This window comes from Pleurodeles waltl, chromosome 4_1 (assembly GCF_031143425.1).
Source record: "Pleurodeles waltl isolate 20211129_DDA chromosome 4_1, aPleWal1.hap1.20221129, whole genome shotgun sequence".
Classification (NCBI taxonomy): domain Eukaryota; kingdom Metazoa; phylum Chordata; class Amphibia; order Caudata; family Salamandridae; genus Pleurodeles; species Pleurodeles waltl.
Window position 1 is genome coordinate 426,720,055 of NC_090442.1, and position 24,488 is coordinate 426,744,542.

Genomic DNA, 24,488 nt, shown 5'->3' on the forward strand with positions numbered 1-24,488 from the left:
TGGAAGAGAAAGGTTATTAATATTCTTGTTTGCATGCCATTCGCCTTACCCTTTGAAGGTGAACTCATGCTGGCACAGCCTCAGATTTATAAGACTATGATTTAACCTGATTTGTGTGTTATTTGATGCGTACGCATTCTGATTATAATGTGCTGCTAACCTGTTTGTTGCTTTCTGTAAACCATTAGCTTTTAATTAACATTCATTGTTTGATACTAAACATGTCTCTGTCCTTTTTGTGGAGACTAATGTGCTTCCCATAATATTGAATGTATTGATGTTTGACCAGGCTCAGGTGGGGAGCACCAAAATCCTTTAAGGATTAACATCAAATTAACACCACTCCTGGTCCATCCAGACAAGTGCTTTATAATCCCTGAATTGTCATTAAAGAAAAGCACTAAAAGCGAATTAACAGATGTATCGCAAAACTGAAAAGCCTGTGTTTGAAAGGAAAATGCGTGTATTTTCAGAACTCATAAGTTGATGTCTGAAGAAAAATGGGTGAATTTCTAAAATAAATTTAAATGTGAAATTTGAGTGAAAAATCGAAAGGTGTGGGAAAACATATTACTATATTACCTTTGTGCAGGAGCATGCAACTGTATCTGTCATATATTGACCATGTAAAGGTGGCATTCCAAATTGCTAAAGCCTTCTTCACAATACTGCTGGCAACCCTGCCTCATGCAAAGAGATGATCACCACTGGTAATCTTGCTTCAGGTGACCACAAGTGATCTTGTATGATGTGGTCACTATTAAAACACTAAAAATATTAGTAGCTCGGTATGAGTTTTGTTAAACATAAGTAGCTTTTATTAGAGAAATGTTGGAGAGCCATGATTTAGGAAATATTACACATTTCTGAAAGTAGTTTTCAGTCCGAACTTTGTAATGTCCTAAAACAGTGGGTGGCCAAAAAAAATGTGATATGGCAGTAACTCAAGTAAGGTTTCTTCAGATCACTGATTATAATCTTTCTTCCAGGGGTTCCAAATCCCTTTAATGTGGGCGTGATGCATTTTTTCCATATGCTGTTTACGAAGCTGTGAGGCCCACATATACACTTTAAAACTGTTGAAAGCATGTGAGTTTAAATAAATATGAAGCAGAGAAAACAGAAAAAATCAATAACATATGTATACGGGTGGCAGAATGTTCTATAAACATTAAATGAACAAACCTAACATGGCCGTGAAGGGACAACAAAAACTGAAATGTGACTTACTGGCAGGTGACAAAGAAACTTCCAGTTCTAGTCCTAGACCCTCATTACAACAGAATCGCTAATCTCAAATAGCCCACACCAGGAGGATTGGTAATTCCTGGATGCTGTTTGATCACAGTATTAAAAATATTGCCCTATAAACGGGAAATTTGTGTTATCACAGTGATTCCTGCAGGTATTTATCCAATTCAGGATATTTTTCTGGGGAGAAAATCAGCTGTTTGACGCGGCTACTTTGCTACCACAAACATTGGAGTAATAACACGTGAGAAATGACCACATGTGGCATTTACACAGTACTAGAATTCCTCATTCAACTGGCAACCTGAGTTCCAAAAGTAATAAAATATCTGAGGCATGTTATTATTTTCCGATTAACCTCACATGTTCTCCTCACCTTGCTACCACTTCCTGCATTCCAGAATCTGACTGCAGATAGCACGTGGTGCCAAAGAAATCACTAATAAATAGACACATTATTAAAATAAATATATGTAGCTCACTAATCAATGAGAGCAAATCATTGCTACTCATGTTTAATTGTAAATTTGTGTCGCATTCCAAGTAGAACTCAGAATCTGAATTTCCGCTGCTTTTGGAATGTATCATAATCTTGCCAGCAACGTCTTAGAGTTGGGAAATGATGCACATTATTTCAAACAGCTTGCAGCCACCCACCATGAATACACATTGCTCCAACTCGAATTAGCTTGGCTGGGGCTCACCATTACAACGAGAAACTAAACAGGGCCTTTAGTGAACGGACGAAAACAACCATAGACATCCTTGTCTTAACATGGAAGCACATTTCAAAAGATAGCTGAGACTGAGCATTCTGCAGAAATTATGACAGGGTGGGGAGACTTGAACACCATGCATAATATAATTGTTTACAAGCAAATGACCCAGATAAAAGTATATTTTAAAAAGCAGCAAAATGCTGAGGTTGCATCTGAAGTACGGAACAAAGCAAGCAACTAAGATGAAAAGCAACATTACTCACACAACAGCATCCATTATTTGTTAAGGTAGGACCTATCAAGTACAAACAGTAAACTACATCGCACACATTGTATCTTTATCCACAAGGCAAAGTTCACACCAGTAGCCATGTTGGGTGAGGCAACAGAATAGCATTTAGATCCATGTCCAAACAGGACCAATAGTCTTCGAAGATACCAGTCAAGTGTCTTTCAAACAGCTGGCTGTTTTATTTTGCGTGTTCTGTGACAGTGATCCTCTTCGTGCAGGGAAATTACAATATGAAAAGGATACAGGAGAAGGAAACTACTTATATAAAAAGGACTGAAACGTAAATGAAATAAGACATTAAGCTTTAGCTCAGGAACTCACCTTCTTTATTCAGCCTTAACAGACGTCAAAAATATTGCCTATGAGACACTTACACCTCTTGTTCCAACCCTAGTCTAACTGTCATGGCCATCATGACCTCATACCAACCCTGCGTGGTCCCTGTCTTTATCCACTATCTGTGGTCTGTGGTTGTTTCTGTGGAAGGAGTTTCGTATTTCAGCACATGACTCATGGAAAGATGTATGCCACTGCTCCCACGTGGTCATGATAATGAAAATGTTCTCTTTTGTTGATTTGTGTGGCACTATGCCCATAGGATTGAATTTAATTTTGCATATTTATGGGTCATCACTACGTGTAATGGATCCTTTTGAGTGCCCTTAATAATATTGATGGGGCCAGTAACAGATGTTATGGGTCCATGTCCAGGTTTTACCTGAGGGCTTCGGTTTCCAAAAGCAGTAGAAATTTATAGGTGAATCACCAGAAGGGAATATCCAGAAATCAGCATGGAAACACTAATTTCTGAAGGTTATGACACAAAAACATGTAATGGGGAGTATTTTCACACACACCATACCAATATCCCCAGTGTTGGTACTTAGGGTTTGGTGAGGGTTGGGGGAGGGATATTAGGATGAAAAATTATAATCCAGTCCTAATTTACAAACATGTGGCCTCAATTTCAATACCAGTGATTTACAGCCCTTAGTCAATCTACACCAGCTAAATTTCTCAATATAAATTTCTAACCAACTGGCGATGCACATTCTTGCAGACAAAAGTAGATCATGTTATGGAAAATGGCAAGAAAAAGCAACTAATTCGAAAAAAAACAAAAATGTAACAAAATGCCATAAAATGTTTTAAATAAAATGTGAACAGTTTACGGCGGCATTTTGTTTCAGTAAACTATGTGATGTTGAATTTGTAATGCAATCTGCAGTAATCATTATAAGTAATTGCATTTAACCTTTAGATTGATTTGAAGAAATCAACTCTGATTGACAACCTAAGCATCAACCTATGAGATATAACATATGTGATATAAGGGCGAATATCACTTGGGTTTGCCCCTAAAGTCTGCTTTCTGAAAAAGGGGCTTTTCACAGTGCCCCTAAATTTTGTTTACTGTGATTAATTTCTAAATGTGTCTCATCATCATTAAATGAATGCCAGTGATCACTGATCTCGTTGCTTGAATTACATATGTATTTATATTAAGTTACTGGATATATCACATAAAAAACCTGCAGAGAAGATTAAGATGTTTGCAGAAACTTTGTGTTGGATGGTGATAAGTGTACCTGGCCTGAACAGACAGAAGAGAATGGGTGGAGGGTTGCATAATGGAAGATTGACCACATCTTCAGAAAGTGTTGGAAGATTTTTGGGTGGTCCGATATGCTATGTTTGCAATCAAAGGTAGCGTTTAGGGGTGAATGGGCAGACTACGTATGCAAGGGAAGACAGAAAGATGGTCATTTCAATACAATATAATACATTTTGATATTTATGTCTAATGTATTATAATTTTCATTGCAATGAGAAAGCCTGTGTAGTAGGATTGAACAGTAAAGCATGGTAAAAGTTTAGCAGAGCCAGTGCTTCATTTGTGAATAAAAACGTGCCGGTGCCCAAAGCCTCCACTGAAACACATGGCTGCTGCAATTGAATGTGCGAGCGAAGAATACTGTAGCGTGAAGCCATCTCCGGCCCCTTCAGTCCATTTACATCCACTCCCTGTCCCTTCAGCTCACTCTTGCACCTTTCTGTTTTCTCCCTTTGGAACGCTTTTTCGTTTTTCTCTTCCTCCATCTTTCCCATATGTGTCTTTTGCTCACAGTAATTATATGAGGCAATAAAATAAGTGCCGACCCTGACAAATAAGTGCCGGTGCCCAGCACCGGAAACCAGCAACACAAATTGAGCACTGAGCAGAGCGTTATAACCCATTGCAATGTTGTTCATACCGATCTACCGTTCTACTTCATTTAAAGAACATTTAATACAATAATGCAATGAAGATAAAGAAATATGCAACGCCTTGGTACAGCAATAGAGGCTTTGATAAGAATGTCCTCATGTCTTATCATATATTTTCCAACTAACCCAAGATATCAGATGAGAACTGTTGATGACGTTCTAGCTTTAAATTACAGGTTGGTAGATAAGGATAAAGGGAATTATTTGTATTAAACAGCCCCTGCTGGCTCCCACGCTGAGATTCATGTTGCCTGTAGCGTGACCTCAGTTCACCTTGCTGGAGTGCGCTAATAACACCGCAAGGCCTCATGCAAGAATTATAAACTAAATAGCTTCGTTGCCCCCTGTACATCATCAAAGCGGTGTGAAAGCAACGATAAAGTCTTTTTACTGATTGTGGAAACCAAGAAATGCAATATAATGTAATAAAGCAATCATCCTTTGTAGTAGCATTCGAGGTGAAATGAAAATACGTTATGGTTCTTTCGGAATGAGTTGCCACGTGTGGTAAGAACCCTCTGTGTCCAGCTGGTGTAAGAGCACGAGTCCTCCTTTCACTCTAGCTGAAAAACGAAGGCTCCCCTGAGAAAAGTAGCTGTGGTGATGTTTACATTGACAAAACATACACATACAACCTAACATTCCAGCCTGTTACCCGATATTTAAAAACGTACCTTGAAGTTGTGAATACTCCATACACCAAAGTAGTCCGAGGGTTGTCCGTTTCTAAGAAAAACACATCCTCTGGTGGAAAAAAGAACATTTAATCAGCTCTTAGTGCATTTATTAATATTTGGAAAAAACACACATATATATATATATATACACACGATATTTTGTCACCGAATCTTTCAGAATTCAAATGGTCATGTTTATAAACTATTATGACTCATGGTTTAGGTAGCTCACTGGAATGTATTAACATATGTTTGTAGGTGCTGTCCATGGTCACTCAGGTAGGCTTGGGAAGATTTGCTTTGACGTTTTTCTGGACATCTCTCATTGAAACGTCCAAGGATCTGCCTCAATTGTTTTTAATTGCAGCCTTCAATTGTTAACACCGGTGATTTACAGGACTCCATAATAACTTCGTTGAGAGTTTTCAAAGAATACCATAGATTTCCCCAAGATTATGTTACACTGTTCTGGAATTGATCTAATAGATTGAAAAACTGGCTAGTTAGCTAATTCTGCTTCTTACAGAGATGTCCAGTGGGAAAGCACATTTCTTGATATCTGCTATGACAATTACTGATAAAGGTAGACCGTACAGTTGATCTGTATCCTTTGCTGTTCAATAGTGCTATGTGGCTGCTCAAGTTCCCACTGAGCACAACGTGCTACCAGCAGAAATCAGAAGACCCCATGGCTCAAGAATTTATTACTTATAACTGCCCTAGAAGAGGACCTTCAAGAGCCGGCACAACGTGACGTGAGTACTGTTAGAAATGGGTGTAGTATGGTACGGTGAGAGGAAGAACAACCATAGAATGAAACTTCCCAAACAGGTATGTATTCCAAGATAAAGGTACGTTTCTTTATTTGGGATCCACGGCAGGCACACACGTCCAGTACAGAAGAAACCAGGACGGCAAGTGCCAACTGAAGAACATCAGAACCTTAAGAAAGGTTCTAAGATGATGAAAAAAAGCATAACGGTTAAGAGAAAGAAAAGATACACATACAAATGTAAATATAACATACACATATTACAATGGAGTCTCTAGTATACACCCTTGTCCACATAGGGACCACAATCCTACTCAGGGTAAGTCACACACAATCCAAATTATCCTGTGCCCACCCTCTGGTAGTTTGGCACTGAGCAGTCAGGCTTAATTTAGAAGCCAATGTGTAAAGTATTTGTGCAATAAATCATGCAATAACACGGAATAGCACCACAAAAATACACCACAAAGGTTTAGAAAAATACAATATATTTATCTGGTTAAATTAAGGTCAAAACAATGAAGATTCAATAAGCACAAGTTGAGATATCACTTTTGCAAGATTAAAAAAAAGTCTTAAGTCTTTGAAATCAACAGTTGTCTCTTGGTTTCACAAAGTACCTGGTTTGCGTCAAAAATATCACGCACAGTGACCACAGAGGAGGAGATGCGTGGAAAAATAGGGTGTGCGTCGGAATTTCCAGTGAGGCACAGTAGATGTGTTCTTTCTTTCCTTGCTGCAAGGGAATTTGGTTGATTTCCGGCACGCAGTCTTGGTTCCTCACTGCAATGCGGTGATCTTTTTGACACCCACGGACAATGCAGGGAAATCCTGGGGTGCAGAATGAAGTCACAGGTGTTGCGTTATTCCAGTAGGCGATGCGTCTCATTTTCTGTCGCACGGCAGGTGCTGCATCTGTTCTTCACTTGGGAAGTCAGGCTGAGTTGTTCCAGTTTGGATGTGCGGCGATTTCTCGGTCACACCATAGCCATGTATCGTTTCAGGCAGGCTGTGCGTCGATTTTCGGGGCACAAGGAGTTCCTTGAAGAGATGAAGTCTTTTTGTCCTTGAGACTTCAGAAAACAGGAGGCAAGCTCAATTTAAGCCCTCAGAGAGCAGTTCTCAGCAAAGTCAGAGGGCAGCAAGGCAGCAGGGCAACAGCAGGGCAGCAGTCCTTCTCAGCAAAGCAGTCCAGATGAGTCCTTTGGGTGGCCAGGCAGTTCTTCTTGACAGGTTGCAGGTTCAGGTCCAGAAGTGTCTGGGTTGGTCGGGTCAGAGACCCAGTTTATACTCCAAAGATGCCTTTGAAGTGGGGGGAGACTTCAAAGAGTGGTTTTGAAGTGCACAAGTTCCCCTTTCAGTACAGGTCTGTCTGCCAGGGTTCCAGTAGGGGATGTGGCAGTCCATTGTGTGAGGGCAGACCACTAGCCTTTGAAATGTAAGTGTCAGGCCCCCCCACCCTTCCAGCCCAGGAAGACCCACTCAGTATGCAGATGAGTGCAGGTGTGACTGAGTAACCTGTGTTTGTGGTTGTCTGGGTGAAATGCACAAGGCCTTGCAGTGGCAGGCCTGAGGCATGGTTAAGGGGCTACCTATGTGGGTGGCAGAACCAGTGCTGCAGGTCCACTAGTAGCATTCAATTTACAGGCCCTGGGCACATGTAGTGCACTTTACTAGGGACTTAAAAGTAAATCAAATATGTCAATTGGGAATGAACCAATGTTACCATGTTTAAGGGAGAGAGCATATGCACTTTAGCACTGATTAGCAGTGGTAAAGTGAGTAGAGTTCTAAAACCAGCAAAAACAATGTCAGAAAAGTGGAGGGATGCAGGCAAAAATGTGGGGGATGACTACCCTAAGGCTGTCAGGTCTAACAGGTACTGTTGCTCATCCTAAGAAAGGATCTATATTCTACAGAATCATTTGTATTGTTTAATAGTCATAAGGAGGATTTTGTTTGGTATTATACTTCAGGGGACTCAACAAAGGGATACCAGTTTTACACTTCTAGGTGAATGCACTGGCTCGTAGATGGCGACATGTGAGTGTTTCACCGCAATAGGTCTTGAAAATGCATATCTGCATGCCCCAATGCTTGCACTGTCACCAGAACATTCACTAGTTTATTCAGCTATTCAATTTCAAAATTGAGGTAATGTTTTTGCAAGTATTGTAGCCCATCTCGTAGGTCAGTTTCACCTCGTGCAGTTGCAGGACACCTGAACCTAGGGACTTGTCTGATTAATCCGTCTGTGAGCCAGTGGTCTTAGGGGACTCAGAGAGTCTATGCAATGCCAAGCAAACTCAGAATCTTAATCAATACCAAGCAACCTCGTATTTAGTTTCAGAAATTCCTATATGTCATTAGAGTGACATTTTGCATAGACATCAGGGTAGGATTCAAGCATTGCAGGAACATCTGCCTCACTGTTTGTGAAGAATGCCACAATGAGGTCTCGTGTATGAGTAGAACTGGACCATGTGGTAGTGGTCATCTTCTGTAAGCAATGGGAAATATTAGACATGGAGGCTGATTTTGCATAATCGAAGATAAGGAGTTAAGGGATTTAAAGCTGTAACTCAGAAATGAGACTAGCACTGGAACCTTCTTCCCCAATGACAATGTTGATACTAGAAGAAGAAATATTGGGAAAGTGGCCACCAGGCCTTTAAATATGAGAACACTGGAAATGGTCCTGCAAAATACACCTTTTCTTTTACGGGCTAACTCAAGAATTTACATTATTCTTTGCACATACAAAACTTTTATTAACTTGTACCAAGTATAGGTTGTTATTGAGGCCCAGAATATACATCAGTCAAATAAATGTCTTGTTACCCTCGTGGGTGTGCATGGTGCAGATAAAAGGAGTGGTCAGTCAGACTGCAGATGAGTCTGAGCTTTCCTCCCTCACCAGACTTTGCAATAGATATTCTTAAGCGAAAGCTGTCTGCAGTTTGGGAACCCAGCATTGGGCCTGTGTGTTTCTCAGTACAGTAGCGCCCTTTGTTCATCTGCTTGTAAGCTCCCTATTCATTAGTCCCGAAGAGGAATATTCTGCTGTTTCCCCGGCACAATTAATATATGCAGATGGCTCAAGTGGCTCATCTGTTTGCCTTATCTGGTACCTAGGATGAGTTGGTTGTTCTCATATGTGCGGCGCTACTGGTTACCTTCTCCACAGCAAGGGTGGAGATGTCAGAGTTCCAGTCTGTTTTGCATAAAGTATTCCACTTTGAACTTAAAATAAAGAGAGTGTTGCACTGAAAGTCACAGTGGTTTATCTCCAATCGTGGTAGCGTGTTTTTTGGTGAAACAGTTGTACATATAACTGAACGCTTTGGTGCATTATCAAAGGAGATAAAGAACAGAAGGAGGAAAAGTGACATGTCAGTAGTGTTTCCATGACTTAAAAGAAATCCTCACCCTGATGAGTCAATTCATTCTATTCCTTCAGTCTACTGTGGCTCCTTGCATGCATGCTACACACACACCTCTGAGGAAAAGGTACGCAGACAAGTAAAGACATGGTATTCAATAGAAGAATCAGATGCTGCATGTTCATTAGCAAAAAACATAGTCTAATATAAAAGTCAGTGCTGCGGACTCCTCATGGTTTAGGGCCATACCTCTAGTATGCTTTTGATTAGTCACTAATGACCTTACGGAACAACCTACTCCTTTAGGAATAACGAATCAGCAATCTTCAGACAATGCTCCAAACAGAGACATCCTATTTCTGGAGACACCACTCTTCTAAAGGAGGCCACATTTCGAACGCCAAACACCTGAGCTTCTTCCCCACATGGGCAACCTGTGGCACTATGGCAGCCTCTTCTGGCAACCACTGTCCCCGTATTAAAAGCAATCTGCCGAAGTATGTAAAAAGACTCAGTATACGGACCCCTTGTCTCCCTGTCAGAACACTTACATTGAAACAACATGTATGCCTATATGATCTAAATGTGAGAATACATTGGTTTAGATCAAGCACCAACAAGGTCATATCTGAAAATATGCTGTTTTGTTGTGGAATCGATATTCCTACGGGGCAGACATAGCATTTCTGCACAAATATATTTACTGAAATGAGTATACAGTAAAAGATACTGACAAAGAAAGATGTTATGCTTAACACATTTACGTGCATAGATAACGAATGCATCTTATTTACCTTTCTAATACTGGGTCTGATACTCGCTACTACCTTAGAACTGTCCTTGAAGCCAAAGAGCAGTAGAACAATTCTAATGACGTCCCGAAAGTTGGAGGTGGTGGTCTTTGAAGCCTTCTAAGGCATCAATGAAACCACTAGAGCACACAATTTAGTATAATAATGAAATGAAGTGCAATTAAAAACTATTTTGATGAAGGATAACATTAGTTTAAACATAATCTTACCTAACTCATCAAAGTGTGTTTCAGTCCCATCGTCTTCCATCACTGAGCACACTAGCTGTGCCTTCAAGAATGTGGTCCATTTATTGACAAGACTGCGCTGGCCACCGATGTCATTCTAAAAAAATTAAGCAGAGCTTCAGAAAAACAACAAGCAATGCTCTTCACTGTTATTCACATTGCTTTAAAAAGATGCTCAACAAGGATGTAGATTGACTCTGACACTGTTTAGCTCGACTTAATCCTGAATTTACTTAACACATGCATATCCACTGTTTAAAATTCCTCCTGTTTTCAACCCCAACAAAAATAGTTGTTTATTTGGGCCAGCCAATAATAATTAGCACACTCTGATCTAAGTAGGGTATACCATTAATTTGAGCCTTTTGAGGTCTATGACAAGGGTGCTGTTTTGTGCCATTCCTTTTTAATGTATAAATTCTTAACATGAGTGTGGGTGATTAAACTCCAGCGGATCCAGAACGCAGCCGCATGTCTCATCCTGAACCTCCCACGCCATGAACACATCTCCGTCCACCTCAGACTCCTTCACTGGCTACCCATCAGCAAAAGGATCACTTTCAAAATCCTCATCCACGCCCACAAATCCCTCCACAATAATGGACCCGCCTACCTCAACGAAAGAGTGAACTTCCACACACCCACTTGTCTCCTCCGCTCGGCTGACCTTGCCCTCGCCACAGTCCCCCGCATCCTTTGCACCACCTCTGGAGGCAGATCCTTCTCCTACCTTGCCTCCAAGACCTGGAACTCCCTCCCCACCAACCTACGCAAGACCCAGGACCTCCTGACCTTCAGAAAACACCTCAAGACATGGCTTTTTGAACAGTAAATTGGCATCCCCCCGATTTTATTCCCCCCCTCACAGCGCCTTGAGACCCTACTGGGTGAGTAGCGCGCTTAATACATTTTTTGATTGATTGATTGATTAAGTATTCTTTTCTTTGCAAAATCTAAAGTATTTATTTTCTGGACAAATAGTTCAGCTACAGCTCTCCAGTCATTCTGGAATTTCTGCCACAGGTGGGTGTAGCAAATTGTTATTTTCTTCATGCTCAATCCAGATTGTTCACTATATATAGATCCTATTTTTGCTGTTTTTTTTTTTAACTCTGTGCATTTTTTACACCATCTAAAATGGAGTAAGGAGCCTATGCTCCCCTTGGACATAGCTAAATAGCCATACCATGATTGACATATTTAACTTTCCCTTATGTCTATAGTATACGGTGTAGAAAATGCACCCAGGGCCTGGAAGTTAAATGCCACCTGTGGATTGCAGCACATATTGTGCCATTTATAGGGTGGGCCTGTTAAACATGCCTACTTGCCTACCATGCAGCTTGCAAAGCTGCTGTCATACCTGTAAAAATAGATTTTTTGACAGGCAGGAACCTCTGTTTTTAAGTATTATTATATCAACCTTGGGTACACCATGTTATCCACAAAGTAGGGTGCAGGATATTTTAAAATGGAACAAGTATTAAATAAAGTATGAAATATGAAATAAAAGTTGGTATGTTCCTCCAGTGTCTAGCACCCAAACACTATTTTCTCTGGCCAGGCTGTAGCTTGATCCTCAAAAAAAAACAAAGTGCAGATTATAAATTTGATCTTTTAACTTGTGACAGGAAATGGCTACAAAGCTCATTTAAAGACTATCTGTAATATTTATATTTATTAAAAGTCCTATGTAATGGTCAATTGTTTTTCTAATTAATATTTAGGGAAATTGATGTTCAGAAAGTCACCATTTGACTTCCTGGATCTCCAGAAAGCTAATATTCATTAACCTATTGACAGCTGGGGTGGCAATGCTTGAACTTAATACAGTGTGAAAACTGCTCCCAGAACAGGAACAATAGCCTGGGTGTGAGGAGGTGTTTTGCTCCTCTTGCATGAAGCTCAGTTGGGGTGTACCCAGGAACATCACTAACCTTAAACGGAGCACGGTGAGGCCTGCCCTTTCACATGTAAATGTAAAATGAGTCCTGAGGGAGACAAGTATTTGTCCCTCAGGCCCACACCAGACAGTCTGGCCCCAAAGCCAGTGAAAGGGAAGCTGTACCCAGAACCAATTTTGAGTTACCAAAAAGGAGGGGGGCAGGTACTTTTTCAGGAACTTATTTGGGAGGGAACATAGGCTCTGGCAAAGAAGAGTGTGTAGGCCTTTGTCTGGAATTTTATATCCCATTTGTTAGGGAGTCCAAGAGTAACTCCCACCTACCAGCTAGTGCCAGTCATTAATGGGGCACCCCAAGGCACCATAATCAGGATGCTTTCTGGACTGCAAAAGATCAGAAGATCACTGAACCCTGCTTGCAGTAACCTGAGAGGAGGTCTGAAGGACTGGACCTGCTCCCTTCTGTACCAAGGACAAATAACTTGATTGACCTCCTGTATGGGACACAACAAGCTGAAGAACCACTTTTCCCTGGATGTCCAGTTACCCAGTTACAACTGGACCTGCACTGGACCTTGCACAAGGCATTTGCTGCACCAAGACTTGAAGTCCTAAGAGCACCCTGAAGTCAGGGAGCCCTAGAGCTGAGGAAAAAAAAGGCTTACGACTGCACAGTTTAAAGACTTTGACAAATTCTGACTTCCAGCTGCTGAAGGACTGTGACGAATGACCAGACCAGATCCAGCTAAGGTGAAACTTTTCTGGGCTGAAGAAACAGGTTTGTCCTGCTTGGAGCAGTAGCACATCACTTTCAGCAGGCCCTCGTTGAGAAAGTATGCAACCACATGGAGCCTTCTTTGGATGCAGCCTCCCTCCTGCACGAGGAATCAGACCTAAGTCTAAGTCCCAAGGCAGAAATCTTCACCAGGCAAAGACGCCAAAATATCTGACTAGTGAGACAATGGCCCAGGTCACAACATTTGACTCTGAACTTTTCCTGCCAAAATTAATGGCTTCAGCTGGACCTCTTTCAATGCCTATCAGACTTGGGTGAAACCTTCCCAGATACAGCCTACTGCTTCACTCCTTTGAGAGATTCTGACTCTCATTTTGCAGACCAAGTCAAAAGCTAAAATCCTTGACCGGGCTGCACTGTTTGTTATATCAAAATTCAGGATCCAGTGCGATAGACCTCAACTGTGCCTAAGTCCTGGTCTGCTGCAACTATAGGCTGTAATTTGTAATTAGCTCTTTTTGGCACTGTTTGGCACTGCTTCCACCTTAACTTTCAAGTTATAGTTTAAAAACCCATGTCAACAGTTTCTTTTATTGGAGTTTTGTCATTTTGTTTAGTAAAATGTACTCTTTTGTTCTAGTTCAATTTGGGACTTTTATCTTTTGATTTATTGACTTTATCATTGTTTTGGTACTGCATAGCTATGTATATATTGGCCTAAGAATAGCCGGTCTGCTCTATACCCCGCCTACCAAGGGATTGAACACAGGTTAAATTAGTGACCTTTGAGGTTCACCTTTAGGGCATGGTGTTCTAAATTACTGGAGATGGACAATCGTGCAATTCTAATATTAATATAATAATCCACTTTCTTGTAGTAGGTATAAAAGGCGGAGACACAAAATCATTCTGAGGTTTATAATGCCTAATCAGGAAAGGCATGTCTACATTAGGAACATCTTTTGATTATCTAACATAGAGGGGTTTTCCTGGCTTGTTAGTTCAAATTATATTGGTTAAGGATGGGTTTGGGGAGGCGATGTGGCAGTGGTTATCAGTAGGATCAGCCACGCCCAACTGCGGACTGATCCTGCAGCCCATTTTGGCATATGACTGGTGACGGACCAAAGCCTTGACAAAATAAATAGCAAACTTCCTGTTGTTAAAGTTTTCACTGCTATTTTTTGTGGTTCTTAACATTGCTCATTCCATGAAAAATAATGCTTTCACGAATGATAAATGTGATTATACTTTGAGTTAAAAACTCATAGTCAAACTGCATTGAGTGCACTGATTTACAGGCACAGGTTAAGAAAACGTATATTATTACATATCTAATTTTTTGAATGCATGACCTTTACATTGCTTTGCTCAATAGCAATGAAAGATAATGACGGAAAATTATGCATCATCCATTAGACTACTGGAAGGTAGAGGAAAGGACATGTGGAACAGTGCAGGAAATAGTGGTATTGTAGGTGGGCCTAGGTTCAAGCAAATAAGAATCACACTGGAAAAGTTGGATGTAATGCACAGGTCATCCAAAACACATGGGTAGGAACTCATAGCATCATATTTGATAGCTGCACTACTCCTCCTATTGAGCACACAAACAGTGATGAGAGGAATGGAAGGCAGTGGTAGCCCGGGACATATGTCCCAGCATGCACTTGACCTACTTAGAGTGTTCCATCAAACTCATGAAGGGTAGTACGAGGAATGCTTGCAAAGAGTTTAACCACTGTCAATCACTTGGGGTGGCATTGAAACCCATTGTTTTTTGCCCATCATGCCAGCATAGATTAGATCCAGCTATTTGCATTTGGTCCTGCTCCAGGAGGAATAGTCCAGCCCGAGCTGCCAAGCCGGGTGCTCTCTGAACCAGATCTCAAGTAAGCGAAGCTCGGTTTGGCCTCTTCGGTCCTCTTCAATTGGGTGCAGCTTAGTTCCAAAGGCACAGTGAGCAGGGAACCCATGTCTGAACAATTTCTTGGTAAAGTTGTATTTTTAATAAATATTTAGGAAAAATAACTTTTAGAACATTATGATGTACCTTCTTGACCCTCCAGTAGCCTAATAAACATTAAGTTACTGACAGCTAGTCTGCCAATATTTGGCCTTAATAAAATGTGCACGCTGCCTCCCAGAGCAGAAACAATAGCCTTGTTTTTTTTAAGGTGTTTTTCTCCCTTTGCAGGAAGAGCAGTTAGGGTGTACCCAGGAACACATCCTTGTGTGTTTGGTGTTTAGTCCTCCTATTGCCTTGAGCAGTCCATCATTTTTTAAACCATGACTAGCTATGCATTTTGTGTAGCCACCAGTAGTAAAAAAAGCAAAAGTTGACTTGTAAGCCTTAAGGCTTTTCAACTTCGCACACAGCTACCTTGCTTTCATGTAATTTTTATCTTGTATATTTTGTCCTCCATTCCCTCCTTCATGAGATAACAATGTTGTGTATGGAAACTTTTTATTTCAAATGAAATATATAATATATATTTATATATATTAATGAATGTATATTAAGTGTGAGCAGTGATTACGTTCATATTTATTTAGAACACTGCTGCAATTAGTAATATTAATGAACAAACATTAAAGTAATTCTGTAGATCTTGCTGGCAAAGAATGTAATGATGTGGTATTTAAACACACAAGCCATATTTTGAAAGACCATACATCTGTCCAACTCTCATTTCATGCATTCAAAAATACACACGGAGTTCAGAATTATACCGATGTTAGGATTCAGCTTCAGACACTGATGACTTTTTAATGTGCCTCACATATCTACCCTGCCATTACGGAGCAGGAAACATGCTCATACAACCACCACGCACTGCTTTTACTCTCATCTTGTTAGGCTAATTAAATGTACTAAAATAGCAGAGAAACAAATGCTTACTGGGCAGATTCTGGCAATCATTGAATGAATCTGCTTTGTGCTACCGCTGTTATCCGTCAGCCGCTCTTTGAAGAAGAAATACACTTTGGCATCATTAGGATGTGAACCATCTGGGAGGAGCTGCGCATCCACAAAAATTGGCTCTGAAAGAAAATAAATTAAATTGCAGATTCTGACAACACAAGTGAGTTTTCATCTAGAATTCAAAAGTTGTGACTTGCACATTGTTATGGAGTACATGTCTTTTGTGTAAATGTTTCAGGAATGGTCATTTTTTTTATTCACAAGGTACTGAAATTTACAAAGCTCTATTGGTGAGAAACTCTCATAAATTCAGTTAAGAGTAAAACTCAGTGCTACGATCCTAACTCTTTTGAAGAGGGTACAAACCTTTTTCCAAAATTCCCTGGTAGTTGTAGTGTGATTCACTGAGCCACATTTTCCGAAATAGACTGCAAACGTTTTTTTTTTTTTTAAAGGTGGGTCTTTATCAAACAGGCATCTTTGTAGAAGCCCGCATACTAAAGCACCTTTACATAGAAGTCTCTTTTTTACATCAACTGAGGAGTGCTCTTCATTTAAACACAATGCCCCTCAGTACGAGTTTCGTAAATCGTGACAGGGTGGCAACCACCTCACCACAGTTATTAAGACTTTCCCGCAAGTTTGGCGAGCAGCAAACTCAGTTGTCGCCCACCGGCCTAGTTTGAAAACAGGCTACAGCATTGTCTCAGGCACATAATCGAGCCAGAAGCAATGCTGTAGCCCGCAAGGTGCACCAGCACCCTCGCAATGTGCATAGCAGACAATGAACATTGCGATAGTGCCAAGTGCATGGGTAATGCGGTGTTACCGCCATGAAAAGGCTGGTGGAGAACATGGTCGTAATCCGCAGTGCAGCGCTGCATGCAGAGTTGACCTGGTGGATTATGATCTCCGCCATCAACAGGCTGCCGGGATCATGGATCCTGGTGTGTTGGCAGATCCCTGGAGGTCTGACCACCAGGGTTGTAATGTGGTGGTCGGGCTGCCACAACAGAGGCAGTCCTGACCGCCACACTCATAATGAGGTCAAATATATTCTGTAGCACTTACAATTAGATTTTTGTTATCCATTATGGAACTTTATTGCCTCCTAACAGGTATCTGAATGTATGTAAAAAAATATCATATTACCTGCACTGCTCCCCCTCACAGGATTTGACACCTCTAGCCACAAGGAAAGTATAAAATATGGAAAAAATCCTGTCTGGGAAATGGGAATGGGAATGGCTTAGAGTCTAAATCCCTTGCTTGGACTCCCATTTATGTACTCTGATTCAATTCCCATGTTATTTATACCATTCCAATCCTAGGGACTGGTTTATTTCCTTGACCCCACCAACAACCCCTATGTTTGTGGAGGCTGGAATATGGAGGTGTAGATTGGATGATCACTATCCAGACCCAATAGATAACCTGAGGTATGGATGCAGTTATCACAAAATAATAATCAGTGGAGCAGTTACTATGTTACAAGTGTTTTGATGAACACAGAAAAATACCCACTGTGCATGTTTATTGATAAAGTTATTATGAAACCTTTGGAGATTAGCAGCAGTAGGAAATGGTATTGAAAATAATTGGATGATGTAAAATTAAGAGTATATACAAATCTAACAATTCTTACAGAGAGAAAAATTAAACACAGAAAAGAAGGCTGGGTGAAATATTTAAGCTTTGCTTACTGAACACACAAAATGGCACTTTTATAACTAACATGCATACATGTAAAGGTGTTATTAGGCAGATGCTTTTTCAAAAGACATAAAGAATAAATTTTAGTCTTAAGAGGAGAAATAGCAACATTGTTACCAAGGATGACTACTTGAGTCACAATAGAGCACATTTTAATAAGCCCACTCAAACCACAATGTTGGCCAAGTGGACTTGTCCTGACTGAGGAAGTAAAAAGCTTCACTCAATCAAAGCAGTGAGCAAAGAAAGATCAGTTTTTAAAGTTTAGGGATGAAGGATGCACCCTACCTTATATGCCTTGTTATATATATTTACCTGTGTGGATTATTTGCAGCAAAAAGGTATTAGATTTTAATTACATACATTTAGGATATTGATTGATTGCAAAAGATTTTAAAACAAATTTTACAAGAATTAATTATTCTTTGAAGACAAAAACAGTTTACTATCAAACTTGGTATTGTAAGCTCATAATAAATATTATTATTATGTTATATAAAAATTATCATTGTCATTATTCAAAGAGCGACTACACAACAACACCCACAACAGCACAGAACTCTTCAACATCGTCAAAGAACTCTCCAACCCCAGCGCCAGCTCCAACGTCATCACGCCCTCACAAGAACTCTGCAACTCCCTCGCTACGTTCTTCCACCGAAAGATCGCAGACCCACACGACAGCTTCGGACCCCAGACCCCTCCGCCCACCACCGAACCAACAGCCCCCACCACTACACTCAACGCCTGGACCCCCATCAGCTCTAAGGAGACCAGAATCACCATGAACACCATCAACTCCGGCTCCCACTCGGAGCCGTGCCCCCATCATATCTTCAACAAAGCCGACTCCATCATCGCCCCCTTTCTCCGGAGCATCATGAACAGCTCGTTCTCATCTGCCACCTTCCCCGAGAGCTGGAAACACGCGGAAGTCAACGCCCTCCTGAAAAAACCCACGGCTGACCCCAATGACCTGAAGAACTTCCGCCCCATCTCTCTTCTCCCCTTCCCGGCCAAGGTCATCGAGAAGACCGTCAACAAGCAGCTGACCAATTTTCTTGAAGCTAGCAACTCGCTCGACCCTTCCCAATCAGGATTTCGGGCCGACCACAGCACAGAAACCGCCCTCATCGCAGTCACCGACGACATCAGAACTCTGATGGACAACAGAGAAACAACCGCCCTCATCCTCCTGGACCTCTCGGCTGCCTTCGACACCATGTGCCATTGCACCCTAATAACCTGCCTCCGCTCCACTGGAATCCTAGGACAGGCCCTTGACTGGATCATCTCATTCCTCTCCGACAGAACCTAAAGAGTCTACCTCCCGCCCTTCCGCTCAGAACCCACTGAGATCATCTGCGGAGTACTCCAAGGTTCCTCGCTCAGCCCAACCCTCTTCAATATCTACATGAGCCCCCTCGCCGACATTGCACACAAACACAACATCAACATCATCTCCTACGCCGACAACACCCAGTTGATACTCTCCCTCACCAAAGACTCAACCACAGCCAAAATCAACCTACAGGAAGGAATGAAAGACGTCGCAGAATGGATGAAGCTCAGCCACCTAAAGCTGAACTCAGACAAGACAGAGGTCCTCATCCTTGGACAATCCCCTTCACCCTGGGATGACTCCTGGTGGCCCACGGATCTGGGCACCGCACCAACCCCCTCAGACCACGCACGCAGCCTCGGATTCATCCTGGACCCCCTCCTCACTATGACCAAGCAAGTCAACGCCGTCTCGTCATCATGCTTCCACACCTTACCCATGCTCCGAAAAATCTTCCGATGGATCTCCGCCGAAACCAGAAAGACAGTTACCCATGCCCTCGTCACAAGCTGTCTGGACTACGGAAACACCCTATACGCAGGGACCACCGCAAAGCTACAGAAACGTCTTCAAAGCATACAGAACGCCTCCGCACGCCTCATCCTCGACATCCCCCGCCACAGCCACATATCCGCTCACCTGAAACACCTGCACTGGCTCCCCGTCAACAAGAGGATCACCTTCAGGCTCCTCACCCACGCACACAAAGCTCTCCACAACATGGGCCCCGAATACCTCAACAGCCGCCTCTCGTTCTACACGCCCACCCATCAGCTTCGCTCAGCCAGCCTCCCCCTCGCCACCGTCCCACATATCTGCAGAACCACCGCAGGAGGAAAATTCTTCACCTACCTGGCAGCCAAAGCATGGAACTCCCTCCCCGCACACCTAAGAACTACCCAGGACCATCTCGCCTTCAGTAAGCGCCTCAAGAAATGGCTTTTCGAGCAGCAGTAACCCACCCCCCAGCGCCTTGAGACCCTCTCGGGTGAGTAGCGCGCTCTATAAATGCATTGATTGATTGATTGATTGACACTAATAATACTCATCTAATGAGAATATTACTACTACCGCTAATAATAATATTAATAATCATAATCATAATCATAATCATATTAAAGCCCCATCCCCGCCTAGCAAACTAATGAAACTCTCTTTGCTTTAATCAGTCCCACAAAAAATGATCAAACTGTGAGCAAAGGTTTGAGGATATTCCATTTGGCAGGTAAGTTGGTCTCACTCACTCAATTTGATTACATAACCCCCGAACTATCAAAAACTGCATTGGCACCCAGTCATGGAGATGATAAAGTTAAAAATGGTATGTAGAAGGTTTGAAGACATCTATTCTGGCTAAATCAATCAATTTCTCTTCATCCTACACAATTCATAAATAAATAAACCTCCAAGGAGCAAAGAAATACTCACGCTTGAATTCTTCTCAAGAGTTGTGTCCTCCCTCTGAAACACTCCTTCGAGCTCAAATGAGAGGTCAAGAAAATCTCATATTTTGTACAAATGTAAACCTCTCCTATTCAAATGGCACTTAAATTGGCAACTAAACCTCTCCTAAATTCTCACTACTATTTAAACACCTCTTGTTCCCTTCCCTTCCCGTAATCCCTTGTCCTCTGCCTATGTGCTGTGTCAGCTCACTTCTACTCCATCCTCTCTAGTCTCCTGTTCCCCCTTCCATACTCTCCCCACTCTTTAGCATGTCTAATATAAACACTTACTATTATTGAAATAACCTCTTATCGTCCCTATCAGGACCAAATAGTTTGCTGAAACAACTATTTACTATGGTTAGTAAGTTGTTCAACTATGTGTTTTGTCATTGTCTGTAACTTGAAATTTCAGTTTCCATTTGTTTGTTTAATTATAAAGCACCCACACATCTACATAGCAGAACACAAATTGTAAAGCAAATATGTTTGGTTTAAATTTCATCCCTAACTAAAACATTAAAACATCCTTCTATAATGAAATATAAATCAACGAAAAGTACTGTTTCTAAATAGGACATGACACATTTAATTTATGATGTTTCTGATTACTTTTGAGATGTATTATAGTCCCTCATGTACTGCACTGAAAGCACACCAAAGGAGCATCAATAATAGACTAAGCAGCCAACAGCATGAGATGAGAGGTAAAACTTGGTGGAACAAAGGCCCATCCTATATGTATTTTAAAGAACTAGTTGGAAAATGTCTAGTAGACAGCTGCACTGTAAAGTCAGGTCTAAAACTATGTAATAAACAAAAATAAAAATAAAGAGGAGTGATTGTAATGTGCATGTTAAAATGAAAAAACGCAAAATTGAATTTGCATCATTGCTGAAATATCATTCTTCCATTTATCAAGTTTCATTGACAGGGATCCATATTTCTGTCTTTACATGGGGCGTTGACAAGAGGAGGAAAATGGAATGGAGTACATTTTAATGCTTTAATAGTGCTAGGTACAGACTGTACTGTGTAGCTTGTTAGTGGAGGTCTGATAATGTTAACTTTTGATCGCAAGCCTATGCTCTCTGATTTATTAGTAGGAGCATGCAGAAGGGTTTGGTAGCTGATGCATCAACATGTTTTTCAAATGTCATCATCCAGGAGGTAGTGCTTCCTGTTAGGGGGAGATTCTCTGGACAAGCACATCCAACTCATCAACGTGCATTGTGTGTTTTGCAACACATAAACAATACACCCAGTTTTACTGTAACACTGACGCAAAAGAACATTGTTTTCACACACAGCCAGTTCCTATATTAGAGAAGAAGTAAACCTAGAAAATATAAGTTTTTGGGTCACACCTCCAAGTGTCTGTGGTGGGGAGTTGTTGTGTGGGGGTGGTCAGAGCACAGATCTCTCAACACTTCCTTCTGAAAACTATGCTAGCTAGAAACTAGTAAATACTGAGGGCAGCACCGCTTAATTGGCAGCCACACTTCAGGTCTCCAATACAAAAAAGTCTGCCCTTTTATACATGAACTCCACAAACTAAGAATGTTCCTACATGGTAGTTTTCAGGCAAAGACCATTTTGTACGTGAAGTAAGAGGAGGTGCCACCATTGTGTGTCAATTTGTTGTAATGAACAGAGTCTGTGCAATGTTTCTAACATTTCGCAGGTGGTTGTGTTTTTTAGAAATATTGAACAGAATAACATTCTAAGTACTGGCTCATAGAGATGTAATCAGTAATATGTTATCTGTGCTACTATATATGAGCAAATGTGAACATTTTCAGACTTTGTACACAGAAACTAACATTTTGTACAGGGTTTGTGTTATTTTTATAACACAAACCACACACAAAGTGTTATGCTAATTTATTTTTGGATAGTTTCCAAAAGTAACAAAGTTGCGCAATGAGCTGTTTTGCATTACTTTACATCAAGGGGGCAGATCATAAGTGACAAATGGTCATTCCCACACGACCACCCACTGGTTTTCATGCAAATCCTTAACTACAAAATTAATAGATAGGGATTTGCACCAAAATAAATTGAATGCCTCTTTGATGGAGGAGTGACGAGGAGAAATGTGTTACTTTCTCCTTGTTTTTCCTATTTACCAGTGTGCTGCATTGTACAGCAAACATACAAATACAAAGCAGGAAAAGTATTAAAGGATGGTTTTATAGTGAAAGGGTCTTCTGCAGTTCAAAAACGAATCGTTACAGAACACACCCAACCTTGCACAAGGGTATAAGGGTGTGTGCATTGGTTCATGGCAGCTTAACTGCACCAACGCAGGGGAAGAGGAAAACAGCATCATATCTTACTAATATTAGTTTCATGCAATGTAGTGTTGCATTGCATGTATTTGTCATAAATCTGCACCACTGTGTTTACCCTAAAAGCAATGAAGATGCATTCTCTATCTCTGCTATAGATTCCTATTACTCTCCAACTAGTTTTAATCCACTTCCATACCCAACCCATTCATGTTAAGTGCTGTTGTCACATCAGCTGCTCGAATTAAGATAACATTTCTTTGAGGAACTAAATGAAAATACAATAGATATTTGGAAAAAAACATTTGCAGTGGACGTCCTCTTACCACTTAACCACTTAGAATTGTGTTGGTCGGTTCTCACTGCATTACGTTTGGTTACACTTCGGAAAATGGCTGCATCAGTTCCCATGAAATCGATATACATTCCTGAGAATAGTTCTTCATCTAGAGAATTGAAATGAAGACAACAGCGAGACATGAATTAATGATGTGTGAAAGTAGAATTGCCATGAACAAGAAATTACTAAGCTGTTCTGGAAGAATATAAACGAAACAGAATAAATTCGTGAAGCAAATTCCTTTAACAAATAATAACATAAAAAGTAGGGGAGAATGCAATATCAACATCTATGTTATTGGCTCTTCATAACGAAGCCACAGAATTTAGAAATAAGCTATTTACTCCAGACATGAATGTAAAATATTAGTCACAATTTATGTCCACACAGATCTGAAGAGCCACTCAATTTCTCTGGCCCCCAGAAATGCAAATACGCTAATTGCAAAATACACTATTTCCCTGCTAGCTCTAAAACTGCACAGTGAACAAACAGTGGCACAATACGTAGATGCTACAAGTGTATTAGGAACTTTAATAGTTTATAGCATTCAACTACATGTATATGAAGTTTAGTTTTTTTTAGAGAAAGTGTCAACATACCACTCAACGGTGGGGTGTAAATGAAGTGTTTTTAAACTTCTTATGATACCAAAGTGCCCTGGTGACACACAAAATAGGTGCACATATCCGTTGTGCCACAAGGCACTTTCTGTAATATGGCCCTTGGTAGTTACTCTGCTTTTCACAATTACCGTCAATATTAATGTTTTTTTCAATAATTAGGAGAGTAGAACTTTCCTCTACGTTTGCTACACCAGAACATAAAATAATATTACATTCATCACAAGGCTGTAATACATTATTTCTTACTTCTTTAAACTGAGGGGAAAAAATTACATTTCCGTGATCTTAATCACATACATTACACACCAGCAGCTAACCAAAATAATAATGAAGTTTTCCTGCAATATGAAGGGGCATTTTTCCAAGTTCTCCTACTCTGAGACTGGTTCACCTAATGTCAGGAATGTGTAATAAAGGAGATTGTGCCCACCTTCCTGTCAACATTCCTTTTTGGGTTTACTATTTTCCTTGCAACAAGAGAATTTTGTCTCATATACTTCTTGTAGTGACGTCATGCTCCGCTTCTCCTGGCCCTCTATGTGAGCATTAGTGCCTGCTCTTTAGCCAGATGAGTTACTGCAGACTAGATGGGTAAGAGTCTTTTAGTACTAGCTTGGGTAAAAACTCAACCTGGAATATATGTAAAGGAATATCTTCTCGTGTGCTCTTATGAGGTGCTGAAAAATTATTAACCAGTTGATCTGATGTATCTTCTCAGAGACAATCAGGTGCAAACATAACTCCCCCCTCAATCCCTCCGTATGT

At 40.9% G+C, this 24,488-nt stretch overlaps 1 protein-coding gene across 2 annotated transcripts in view; it reads right to left on the bottom strand.

Annotated features, from left to right (window-relative positions):
* Positions 1–24,488, bottom strand: part of SEMA3C (semaphorin 3C) — a 480,273-nt gene that overhangs the window by 198,849 nt on the left and 256,936 nt on the right. For both annotated transcript variants that reach the window (XR_011202287.1, XM_069228681.1), the window contains exons 7-10: positions 23,084–23,203; positions 15,943–16,085; positions 10,384–10,498; positions 5,205–5,274 (exon numbers count right to left, since the gene is read on the bottom strand). Coding sequence is in view for 1 of the 2 variants with exons in the window: in XM_069228681.1 (XP_069084782.1) it covers positions 5,205–5,274; positions 10,384–10,498; positions 15,943–16,085; positions 23,084–23,203 (448 nt within the window). In the remaining variant the exon portion in view is untranslated. The remainder of the gene's footprint in view (positions 1–5,204; positions 5,275–10,383; positions 10,499–15,942; positions 16,086–23,083; positions 23,204–24,488) is intronic.